Raw genomic sequence first — 12,944 nt, 5'->3', positions numbered from 1 at the left:
ACCTTTCTTTCTGGTCCTGCTGCAGGGGAACCGTGAGGAGGGAGGAGAAGATCGGGAGCGGGCCCGGGAAGATGCCCAGGTGAGACACCCCATCCCACCACCCCCTTCCCCCTGCCCAGTGACTCCAGCTGACTTTTGCCTGTGGCAGCCCTGGCTGTCTGGGAGTGAGGAAGGTGCTTGGCAGGGCAGGGCCGGTGTGGCTGGTTGACACTGGGGCTTTCAGCCCCTTGCAACTCTCCATCCTTAGAAGTGAGGCTGTGACAGTTTCCAGAACTTTCAGAGAGAGACTTGGGAGGGCGCTGCTAATTCTACTGACATTCCCTGTGTGAAGAGTAGGACTCGAGCCCTGATCCTCAGATCTGGAAGGGACTTAAGGAGTGTCTCAGAGTCAGACCCCTCGTAATATGACTGGAAGATGGAGGCCCAAAGACAGTGAATGGCCCCTGAAACTCACACAGCAAATCAGTGGCCACTGATTGAGCAGGTCTTGGAGCTTCCTGGGAAGGGGGCGTGAGTGCTAAAGGTCTCGGGTCGTTATTTTTGAAATGGGACCCAGGTCAAGGGGAATGTCCTGGGAGCCCTCGAAAGGGAGTTCCTCGAGGTCAACCCAGGTCTTCTGCATTGCAAGCAAATTCTTTACCACCTGAGCCGCCAGGGAAGCCCTTCCTCCTTAAGACTGACCCCAAATCCATCCTCTATCCCAAAATTCATCCTCTAGGGAATTCCGCTCGGTGTGTGTTTGGGTCTCCCTGGGAAGCTGTGCTTCTAGTTCACGCCAGCAGGGGGCAATAGTGGGCCTTGCTGGCAGCCACTTTTCAGGAGAAAAGCGGGGAGAGAGAACCTGGGTGGAGTCAACTGAGGAAGCCAGAGCCAGGCCCTGTCCAGCTCAGCTGCTTCTCCCGATTCCCAGATGCTAGACACTGATCTTCATGTGGACTCATTGTCTGACAGCTAGAAACACTGGTTTCTCAAGTAGTACATATTCTTTTGTAGAAACTTTAGAAAATACCAAAAACAAAACCCCATATAACCTGCTACTAGTAATAACTATTGTTAATGGAGTATATCATTCTAGTTGTCTTTATGTATTTATAGAAATAGATTCCTGGTTTATAACAGTTAAAAATGAATATTTTGTGAATATGGTTACATTTTTTTTTTTTGGCTGCACCACACGGCATGTGGGATCTTAGTTCCTCAACCAGGGATCAGACCTGAGCCCTGTGCAGTAGAATAGCCACTAGACTGTCAGGGAAATCCCATATATCATGTTTTAAAAATAAACAGCATCATTTAATGGCTAAATACTATTCCACCTAAGAATCTGCCAGACTATTTAACCAGCCCTTTCCCTAGTAACCAACTCTCATCATGTTTGTGATTTTAGAATAGATTTCTAGAGGTGAGTTGGGAATTTAGAGGAAAATGTATACAAAAATCAAAGGCATCTGATATGCAGAGCCAAGCTTCCCCAGAAAAATAATGACATTAACACTTCATGGTTTTGCACCTCTTCCTTCCCATGCTCTCACTCAGGACACTGAGAGCACCCGAAGCTCCTGGGGTCTGGGTCTGTAATTACCAGGTGACATATGTCTGGTGTTTACCTATTGCCCCACGGTATTGCAAACAGCTTCCTCTTTACTCTTAGTGTTCCCATGTGAGCAATAAATCATGTAAATGATCTCATTATTATAGCCCCAGAGTGAAATAAAGAGTTGTGACCATTTTTAGATAATTCAATCTCCGGATTATTTTTTAATACAACAGCTTTATTGAAACATAATTTGCATACCATACTACTGACCCATTTAAAGTATACAGTTAAGTGGTTGTATCTTCACAGACTTGTGCAGTCATCACTGTGGTAATTTTAGAACATTTCATCACCCTACAAAGAAACCCTGTACAAATTGCGTTCCTTTTCATTTCCTCCCAACCCCCCAGCCCTATGCAACCACTAATTTACTGTCTGTTTATGTAGATTTGCCTATTCTGGACATTTCATATAAGTGGAATCCTATGATATGTGGCTTTTGTGGCTAGCTTCTTTTACTTTATTATAATATTTTTATATATTTTCATCCATATCATATCATATATCAATACTTCATTCCTTTCCATTGCCAAATAATATTTCATTTCATGGGTATATGTGTTTATTTTTTACCTCCATTAGCTAATAGATATTTGGGTTGTTTCTACTTTGTTCACAATTATGAATACTACTATAAACATTTGTGTACAAGTTTTTATGTGAATGAATATTTTCGTTTCCCTTGGTTATATAGGAGTAGCATTGCTGGGTCATGTGATAACTCTCTGTTTACCTTTTGGAGGAATCGCCCAGCTTTTTGGCATGAAGTAGCTGAGCTAATAAGGAAAAGCTCTTGTGTTGACTATCTGGAAAATTATTATAGTAGCTCACTGCATTTTTCATATTACAAATATTATGATCTTAAACATGCTTTGAAAAAACAAATACATCTGGAGGTTCTCTGATCTAAAGCGAAGAATCTTTGGTACTTTAGGTTCCTTTTTATTTTTTTTAAACATCTCCCTCTTTTTAAAATAGCAATCCAAGACTTTCTAGCATAACGTTTGAAAAAACTGTGGTAAAATACATTTAACACATCTTACAATTTACCATCTTGACCTTTTCAAAGTGTAGTTCATCAGCGTTAAGTGCATTCACGCTGTTGGGCATCCACCATCCATCCACTGACCTCTTCATCCTACAAAGCTAAAAGTCTATACTCAATTAAACAGTAGCACCCACCTGTCTTCCCCCGGCCCCCACAGGCTCTGTTCTTTTTATCTCCATGAAATGGACTACTCTAGGTACCTCACATATTTGAAATCATATAGTATTTGTCCTTTTCTAACTAATTTCACTTAGCATAGTGTCTTCAAGGTTCAACCAGGTTTTTTTTTTTTTAATAGATCTTTTTCTTTAAGAGCTTTTATTTATTTATTTATTTTGGCTGTACTGCGCCACATGTAGAATCTAGCTCCCCAATTAGGGATCAAACCCATGCTCCTTCCAGTAGAAGCGAGGGGTCCTAACCACTGGACTGACCGGGAAGTCCCAACGAGGTGGTTTTTAGTATGGGAAAGTGTAAATAAAAACCGGAAGCAGGGACTTCCCTGGTGGTCCAGTGGCTAAGACTCCATGCTCCCAATGCAGGGAGCCAGGGTTCCATCCTGGTCAAGGAACTAGATCCCACATGCCACAACTAAGATATGGTGCAGCTAAATAAATTGAAAAAGCAAGCAAAGCAACAACAAAAAGCCCAGAAACATCCCATAATCCTAGTAGCTCTGATAGCTCCTATTTAACTTTTTTCTAAAAAGTTAAAATAATGTATTTGCATGTTGAGAAAATAGAAACATAAAATTTCAGGACAAATACAATGCCAAAGTTCTTCCCCCAGTCCTTCTCTTTAAAGCTAATCACTGTCAACAGTATCTTGACTGTCCCTCTAGCACAACTTGTCAGTAAATATGTAAGAGTGAGCATACTTTATCTTTTCTTATCGAGGTAAAAGAAACACTTATATGCAACATAATGTACTTTACTTTCTTGCTTAATTTAAATGAAAGCTCTCTCCATAGCAGTCCTGTAGACCAGTCCCATTCTTTTTACTAGCTGAGTGGATTTCCATTGCTAAATGAACCATAGCTCGATTAACAAGCAATCTGGTAATGGTTTCCAGTTTTTCTGTATTACCAGTGAGCACCCTTGTAGTATATCTCCAAAGATATAGTTGGCTAGTTTATTTGCAAGAGAAATTCCTAGCAGCATAGTTGCTTGATCAAAGGCCATGTGCATTTTGAATTTTGATAGACATTACAAATTTATGTAACAAAAATGGTTTCTAAAGTGTAAGGCTTTTGAGAAGTTTATGAAGAGGATGATTTCAGTCTGCCCAACAGAATAAAGCAGTCAGCAGAGTTTTGGGTAAACAGGCAAAAACAAAATTCCATCTAGGGGGTGCACAGGGCTGACTGTATTTCGTACCCAGGTCCTGCAAGTCACAGCCATTTGCCTAACAAAATAGTGTCCTAACCTCAGAACTTTGTGCTCAGCATGATGCAACGATGGAAGTTCACCCTTGTAAGATGACTGGGGCAGCTGGCATTTTCCCACCTGACCGGCTCCATGTCCCACCCCCCAGGCCTTAGCTTTCCTGTGTCCTGTCTGTAACATGAGAGGGTATGTAACAGGTCTCTGGAGGACCCTTCAACCCCGATGTGGTAAAGGGTGTAGGGAACATGGCACTTCTCACACTGAACTTCTCAGTGGCAGGCGTGAGGGGCAGGGGGTCCTGTCCTGTACCCTCCAGTAAGCACATCCATCGTTAATTCTCAGACCTGTCCTCATTTTGAGTCCAACTCAAAGATCAGGGAAAGGTGTCCCCACAGCCCCTCCCTGCCCCCCCATGCCGATCCAGGCTACCTCACCTGCACCCCAGGGCCCCCTCTCTGGGCCTCCTTTGACTCTCGCCTTCCCCTCTCTCCCTTTTCTCTCCTCCCTGCTCTCAGGTGGCTGCTGAGATCTTGGTGAGTGCCCTGTTCTTCATGTGGGTTTTAATGGTCTGAGTCTGGGTGGGGCTGAGTGGGCAGTCAGGCATGATTTGGGGGCCTGCCCCCCAGGTTCTCTCTCTCCCCTTCAGGACCTCCAGAGAACCCCACTGCATGAAAAATGGGCTGGGCAAGTGTTTCCCAAACTTCACCACTCAACCACTTGCCAGAATGGTGCTATGTACCACCAACTGCGAATAGTGCTTTAAATGGATGCTCATTTTAACCCCAAATGAGTTGTTTACTTTCTGGATGCACCATGTGGCCTGTGGGATCCTAGTTCCCTGGCCAGGGATCAAACCCTCACCCCCTGCATTGGGAGCACAGTCTTGATTGCTGAACCACCAGGGAAGTCCCCAAATTGAGTTACTTTAAAGGAAATTTCATATTGATGTAAATAGAACTGACCGGAAGATCACTGTGGAAATAAATATGTGGAGCGTAAACACGTTTGCCTGTTTACCACACTTGGGGAAACACTGGCTAGGCCATTTTCCCTTGCACACATGCACAGACACTTCCCCAGAGAGGCTTTCAGAGAGGTTTAAAGATGGAAGAAGAATCTGAGTCTCCAGGCCCAGTCCCCGCTTGCCCTTGCCCCGGGCCCAGTCCTGTGTCCCCAAGGCTAAGGTGGGAGTGCTTTGTGCTCAGCTCCTCTGGGTGAGTCCACATGGTCCCTGGGAGCTGGACAGGATGTGGAGACCGAGGAAGGGCCTCCTTGGGTGGCTGGCTTAGCCCAGCTTCTCACCGCCCTCGACCCAGGCAGACATGGAAGTGGAAAACAACCAAGGCTTTCTTGTGTCTTGTGTCTCCCCTCCCCATTCCTGCCCCTACCTGGGCTCTGCAGGAAATGGCAGACACATCCAGTGGAGACAAATCTTCCCTGGAGACACGATTCATGATGATCCTCTGCACGCGGAGCTATCCGCACCTCCGGAGAGGTGAGACCCAACTCCCCTCCCAAGGCAGTGGGAAAATCCCCAATCCTTGACAAGAGGAGCCAGCTGCCCACCCACCCGCCCCTTACCCCAGCAAGGGAGTTTGTTGGCTGATGGGGACTCAGGAACCCCAGGGTCTGCCTGGCTGTGCTGCTAACAGCGTCATTGAGCCTCGGGCCAACTCTCCTCACCTCCTTAGGGAAACACGCGTGATGCCTGGGATAAAGGATGGCAGGTGGCTTTAGCCTCCAAGGCCACCTCTAGGGGGTTGGTAGTGGCTGCCTAGAATGCTGTGTTGAGAAGGATTTGAAAGTCCTGTGTCACGGTTCTTTGGTGACATCTGCCAGGAGTAAGGCAGTGAGGGTGGTGATGACACAGAGACCACGTGCACGTCTTAGAGACACACAGGCTGCCACGTGCACCACTGTATGTGGCGACCCTCACAATTAGGCGGTGGTGAGGGGCCCTTACTACTGAGACAGAGACATTTTAATGTGCACGTGCCTGGTACTTTGCAGTAAAATACTTAAGGGGCTTTAGCACAGTGACTAAAAGAATGGACTTGGGAGCTGGACTGACTTGATTCGAATCTCCCACTTATCAGTCATGTGACCCTGGGCAAGTTACTGAATATCTGTGCCTTTGTTCCCTTACCTATAAATACGGGATTTTAATTCTACCTCACATGACTGTTGTGAGGATGCAAAAAATAATTATTAATGCACCAAAGCACTTGGTACCTGATAACTTCCTTAGTGTTATCATTGTGATTACTTACATTAATCTCTATCCCAACTTGACTTGGGAGGAAAGGGGGGCCCAGAAAGGGTGAAGGGTTCACCCAAGGTCCTTCGGTGAGTTTGGGGGACAGCTGTGAATAGCATGCCTGCTCCTTCCGCTACCCCAGCCTGAGTTCCTGAAACTTGCCTGAAGCTCTGGGGCAGTGTCTGACTTGATACAGGCTTGGCTCAGAGCTCAAGGCAGCCTTGAGGTTAGAATGTCCCTTCCACAACAGCCCTGCCTGGTAGATTTAGGTTTGGGCTGCAGCCACGCCTGCTGCTGCTGGGTGCTGGGGGAAAGGATGATGTCCCCCTAAACCCCGCATCAGAGCTCACCTCCTACCTTGGGGGCTTCTCTTGGGGCCAGTCTTCCAGGAATTCGTCAAGATGACCAACTATGATGTGGAGCACACCATCAAGAAGGAGATGTCTGGGGATGTCCGAGACGTGTTTGTGGCCATTGGTAACTGGCGGGGACCAAGGGCAAGGGCTGGGGAGGGATAGGAAGCATGTCCAGAGTCCCTGGATGAGTGTGGCCTTTGCAACTTCTTAAACTACTAGTTCTGGAAAATAAGCACTGCCACTTCTTGGGGTCTGTCAATGCATGATTGCCGGGGTAACATGAGGACTTGCTCTAGGCGGCTGCAAACTCGCTTTAGTCGTGTCTGACTCTGTGCGACCCCATAGATGGCAGCCCACCAGGCTTCCCCATCCCTGGGATTCTCCAGGCAAGAATATTGGAGTGGGTTGCCATTTCATTCTCCAGTGCATAAAAGCGAAAAGTGAAAGTGAAGTCGCTCAGTCGTGTCCGACTCCTAGCGACCCCATGGACTGCAGCCCACCAGGCTCCTCCATGGGATTTGCCAGGCAAAAGTACTGGAGTGAGTTCCCATTGCCTTCTCCGTCTAGGCGGCAGGGTAGGGTAAGGAAAGAGCTCTCTCTGGGGACATGGCTGGGAGGGTGATGGCTGGGCTGGGTAGGGGTGCAGTGTCCTGCAGTTCTAGGCTGTGTAGACGTGCACACACCTTTTCCTTCTCCCCGCTCCTGGGTCTCTCTGGTTACTCTTTTATTGCATAATATTAGCTCTTGCCTTTGAAAAGTCTTTCTCCTTTTGGATCTCAGTTCTCCATGTGTACAAATGACTGAGTAGATATGAGCAAAGGTCAGATTTGTTTTTATTAGTGTTAGTGATTAGCAGTATCTTATTTTATGACTACAATACAATGCATTGTATTGATGTACTTTTTTTTTTTTAATCTTACCTTGAGGTATCAGTGGAAGGTTTTCACATAATTGCCATCAATTACAGGATGCCTATTGATTTTAGGGACTTCAAATGCAAGGAAAAGTTATTGTAGAACATAGGAAGCAGAGGTGTTATTGTCGTGATGTTATTATTTAATTTATAGTGGATCTTTACCAGCTGGGAGCAACACTTAGGAGACAGAATAGTGTAGTAAATCCAGGTAGAGTCCCATCTATGCCACATTAGCTGTGCAGTTATATCCTTTAGCAGGTCATGAACACCCTGTGCCTCAGTTGTCCTCCTCTGTAAAGCGGGTGTGATAATAGTACCAGATTTAAAGGAGTTAATTATATGACACTTAAAAAACAGCCTCCTGGTGCATAAAAGGCGCTGGATAAATATTAGCTTCTGTTGTTATTTTCTGTCAGACCCTATGTGAAGTTAGTTGCACACAGCTTTGTTTGAATCCTCACGCAGTGTTTTTATCTGCTTTTTTACAAAGTGGGATGCTGGGGTTCAGCAAGGTTACATAGCAGAAGTGGAAGTGGAACCAGAGGCCGTCTGAGCCCAAAGCCCAGACTCGTATTAATCCCAGAGTAATTGATCTGTGGAGACTCATCTAGCCTTGCTCTCCTCATGTTGCTCCCGCTTTCCTCTTTTGCCACCTAGAACGCGTGTATGTGCGTGTGTGTGCACAGATGCTCCGCTCCACTTCACTCCATCCCATGGCAGGCCCCAGGGTCCTCTGAGGCAGGTGGGCAGGCTTCAGGTTCCGGGGAAGGCTTTCAGGGTTGGTTATAGAGGATGGAAGTTTCTGCTCAGTCTCCTCCTTAACCACACTGAGCCCCAAGCTTGCAGTCAGGGCAGTCTCCTCGGAGGAGGTGACAGGACTGGGGATGTGGATTTGGGGAGGTAAAGTAGTGGAGGACAGACAGGAAACTTCTCCTTACCTTGGGGAAACAGAGGAGATGAGAGAGCAAAGGGAGACAGGAGCTTTGATTTTCAGGTCGAGGAGCTTGGGTTTTGTTTAGGAGGTGGTAGGGAACTACAAAAGGACCCAGGAAGGTCAGTATATAATGTGGTCTTTCCCACAGGGCCCCGAACCTGCTGCAGGGGCCTGTCTCCCGCGTGTATATGCATATGCCTATATACACGTATATGCCTGTCTCCTGCATGAATATGCCCTTGGGATGCACAGCTCCAGCCTCTCGGCCCCTGCCCTCCTCATAGAGATGCTTTTACATCCAGAGTCATTCTAGCGTTTTGGCTCTGGCATCTGAATCCTCCTCCTTAAGCTACCTGAGACACCCCTTCTGATCCCTGTGAGCTCTGGGGCCTTGGAATCCAGCAGCTGCTGAGGGCTACAGACCCACCCCCCATCCCCGGCCTTGGAGGGTGGGAGGTTGTTACATCAGGCTAGCAGTATTTGGGGTGGTGCTAGGTAGGTTGATGCAAACATGTGGAGACTCTAGGGCAACACTCAGCCCCAGGGATTGGCAATGCCCTAAATTACACTGACAGTCTTTCTTTGGTGTAGTGTTTCTCTCAATCAGGAGTTCTCAAACATTAGGCTGTACCACAGTGAGGTATGCAACCAACCAGGTTTGTGCTAACACCAGGAATGCCCCAGGTAAAGTGGGGTGAGCTGGTCACCCACCTTCCAAGGTACAGATTCAGCACATCCCAAGGGTGGGACACGAGAATGTACATTTCTACCAGGTTCCCAGATGATGCAGACAACTTCTAGGAACTAAACTTTGAGAACCTCTGCTTAAAATATTGCTTGAATATGAATCTTTAGGGTAGAGCCTAAAACCTGAGTTTTACTCAAGTTTGTCTTTGATTCTGTTGCACTTAGAAGTCTGAGGCCCTGTACCGTGGCTTCACGAGTGGTTTCTTCCCTTTGAGACCTCTGCTAGCCTTGGTTAGCTACAAGCACCTCAGCAGGAAACGAGATGCAACTGAGTGAGAGCCAGGTCCATGGATGAGACAGAGGAGGAGGTGTCAGGAAGGGGGAGTGAAGGTGTCAGGCCTGGGGGTGACCCTGGTTTGGCCACAACCTTGGGCACAGGTTGCAGGGAGAGGATATGCTACTTCAGTAGCATCAGCAGCAGCCCATGGTCTGGCCACACCTCTGACCAAGTGCTGTGCATCTCTTTCCTCTTCCTACCAGTTCAAAGTGTCAAGAACAAGCCTCTCTTCTTTGCTGACAAACTTTACAAATCCATGAAGGTAAGAAAACTTGCTTGTGTGTTCCTTTGCCTTTGCACACGTCCGCTTTGGTGCACAGGTGGGCACCACCGGCCCGGGCAGGAATTGGAGTTGCTTCCACCTGGTTGACGTTTCTCAGCCTTTGTCCCAGGCCTGGTTCTAGGAGAGTAGTTCTCAACCAGGGGTTATGTTGCCCCCTGGCGAACACGACAATGTTCAGATGCATTTGGTTGTCACAACTTGGGGAGTGTTGCTTTTTGCATCTGGTGGGTAGACAGCAGGAATACTGCTAAACATCCTCCAATGCACACACAACCCCCACAGCAGAGAATGGTCTGGTCCCAGATGCCAAGGTTGACAAGCTTATTCTGGGAACTCGAAAAGGACAGTCTCTGTCCCCTTGGCACTCCCATTCTAGTAAGTGAAACAATGTCTCCTGTGACAAATGATCACAAAAAGAAGCAAGTGCTCAACTCTGGGACTAGCTCTGGCTTCCTGAAAACCCGGGCCACTCTGGCCAGCCTCCCAACCCAACAGTGGAGTCCCAGCTGCTGACAGAGCCTGGACATTCTGTTTAGTGGGAGTGAGCCTGAGACCCCTCTTAGCCTGCTGTCCCCAAACATGACAACCATCTCTTGAGCCCTGGCCATGTGCAGCCCTGACTCCTCAGCTGGTGTTCTGAGCTCCTAGGGTGCAGAGGTGGGCCTTGGCTGCCCGTACATTCCGTGTTCTGTGTCTGCTCCTTGGATCCTGTATTAATTTCCCAGGGCTGCTGTCACGAATTGAGTGACAATAGTGTATTCTTTCACGATTCTGGAGGCCAGGAGCCCAAAATGAAGGTGTTGGCAGAATGGGTTCCTCCTGGAGGCCCTAAGGGAGAAGCTCTCCCATGGCTCTCCCCCAGCTTCCGATGGTTGCCTGGAACCCTTGTGTTTCCTGGCTTGTGGCTGCGTCCCTCCAGTCTCTGCCTTTATCTGTGTGTATGTCCACGTGTCCTTCACGTAAGGACAACAGCCACTGGATCTTGGGCTCACCCCAATGCAGTATGTCCTCTACTAATTTCATGTGCAAAGACACTATTTCCACAGTAGGTCACCTTGTAAAGCTCCAGGTGGACATGAATTCGGGGAGCATGCTATTCAGCTCATATAGGCAATTGTTGCCTCTGTCTGGCCAGGCCTAGGCACAGGGGAGTTGGAGTCAGGACTGTTTATGGCAGACAGAGGCAGGATGTCCCAGCCCAGGTTGCAGGGGAAAGGGAGTGGAGCAGATGGCCACCCATGAACTCCTACCTGACCTAGCCCCTTCCTCCTCCTGCCCTGTGTCTCCCTGTCACCTGCCTCCACCAGGGTGCTGGCACGGATGAGAAGACCCTCACCAGGATCATGGTCTCCCGGAGTGAGATCGACCTGCTCAACATCCGGCGGGAGTTCATCGAGAAATACGACAAGTCTCTCCACCAAGCCATTGAGGTGAGGGGCAAGCAGGGTGAGAGGTCAGGGGGTAGGGGAGAGTGTCAGATGCTCCAACATAGACGTTCTTTTTATTCCCAGAGTGTCAGCTCTTAGAACAACCAAGACGTTGCTAAATGAGAGGAGATCTGCCTTACTTACTGTTCATACCCAAATAAATTCCAGGTGGATCACAGGCTTATAATTTAGGATTTCCAAATAAAACAAGAGCCCCTTTTCTTGCTTTTTAAAAGCAATTTTATTGAATCATAATTTACAGACCATAAAATTCACCTGTTTTAAGGGCATAAGTCAGTAATTTGTAGTAAATGGGACGAATTGTATAGTCTCCTCCACAGCTCAGTATTTTCATCACCCCAGTGTCGTCCCTTGTACCTGTCACCACTGCCGGCTCTAGTCAACTTTCAAGGGACTTTCTGTCTCTAAAAATTTGCCTTTTCTGATTATCTCATGTAAATGGAGTCAGGTATAATATGTCTACTTTTTTTGTTTATGAAGCCCATTTCTTTGACGTTGAGATTGACCAAGATCTTAAAGCTTGATGCTGGACTTGGTTGACAAGACCATGGGGAAGCTCACAGGCAGTCTGTTACAGACTTGATGGAGATGTGAATTGGTAGAACATCTTTATTATTTTTTCTTCCAGTTTTATTGAGATATAATTGACATATAACACTATATAAGCTTAAGGGTACAGCATAATGATTTGACTTGTAAAAATCATGAAATGCTTATCCCAGTAACTTTAGCGAACATCCATCATGTCATATAGAAACAAAATCAAAGAAGTAGAAAAATGTTTTGTGTGTGTAATGAGAACTTTTAGGATTTACTCTCAACTTTTGTATATCATGATATAATTTTTATATATTATATATTACAGCAGTGCTAATTATATGTTTCATGTTGTACATTGCATCCCTAGTACTTATAACTGGAAGTTTGTACTTCTTGACTGCATCATCCAGTTCTTCCTCCCACCACCCTCAAATCTGAACTGTTTCTATGAGTTGATTTGTTTTTGCGTTATAATGGATCTGTGAAAGTGAAGTTGCTCAGTCGTGTCCGACTCTTTGCGACCCCATGGACTGTAGCCTATCAGGCTCCTCCATCCATGGGATTTTCCAGGCAAGAGTGCTGGAGTGGATTGCCATTTCCTCTCCAGGGGATCTTCCTGACCCAGGAATCGAACCTGGGTCTCCCACATTGCAGGCAGACACTTTACCATCTAAGCCACCAGGAAGATCTATAATTGATCTATAACCCTGGGCTATTTCCTATTATACAATGTAGTGATTTTTTTCTATACATTTCAAAACGATCACCACAGTAAGTCTACTTATAACGTGTCACCGTACAAAAGTATTAGTTATTGACTGTATTTACCACACTGTACATTTCATACCCATGACTCATTTTATTTGGCAACTGGAAGTTTGTACCTCCAATCTCCCTCACCTTTTTCTTTCCTCTTCTATCCCCATTCCTCTGGGAATTGGTATTTGCTCTCTGTATCTGTAGCTCTTTGTTTTTTGTTACATTTGTTCATTTGTTTTGTTAGATTCTGAGTATAAATGAAACTATACAGTATTTTTCTGACTTATTTCACTTAGCACAGTAATCGCTAAGGCCACCTGTGTTCTTACAAACGCGCGATTTCATCTTTACGGCTGAGTCACATTCCATTGCCTGTGTGTGCCTGTCTTCATCTGCT

General features: G+C 46.5%; 1 protein-coding gene across 2 annotated transcripts in view; it reads left to right on the top strand.

Moving 5' to 3' along the window:
• Positions 1-12,944, top strand: part of ANXA6 (annexin A6) — a 49,141-nt gene that overhangs the window by 34,439 nt on the left and 1,758 nt on the right. Inside the window, exons 20-25 of one of the 2 annotated variants that reach the window (XM_069589967.1) lie at positions 26-79; positions 4,546-4,563; positions 5,432-5,525; positions 6,669-6,764; positions 9,721-9,779; positions 11,108-11,230. In XM_069589967.1, coding sequence (XP_069446068.1) covers positions 26-79; positions 4,546-4,563; positions 5,432-5,525; positions 6,669-6,764; positions 9,721-9,779; positions 11,108-11,230 — 444 coding nt within the window. The remainder of the gene's footprint in view (positions 1-25; positions 80-4,545; positions 4,564-5,431; positions 5,526-6,668; positions 6,765-9,720; positions 9,780-11,107; positions 11,231-12,944) is intronic. The other variant, XM_069589968.1, reaches the window with a different exon arrangement.

Source organism: Ovis canadensis, chromosome 5, assembly GCF_042477335.2.
Source record: "Ovis canadensis isolate MfBH-ARS-UI-01 breed Bighorn chromosome 5, ARS-UI_OviCan_v2, whole genome shotgun sequence".
Lineage (NCBI taxonomy): Eukaryota > Metazoa > Chordata > Mammalia > Artiodactyla > Bovidae > Ovis > Ovis canadensis.
Note: the sequence above shows the minus strand (reverse complement) of the source record. Positions and strands in the feature narration are given on the sequence as shown.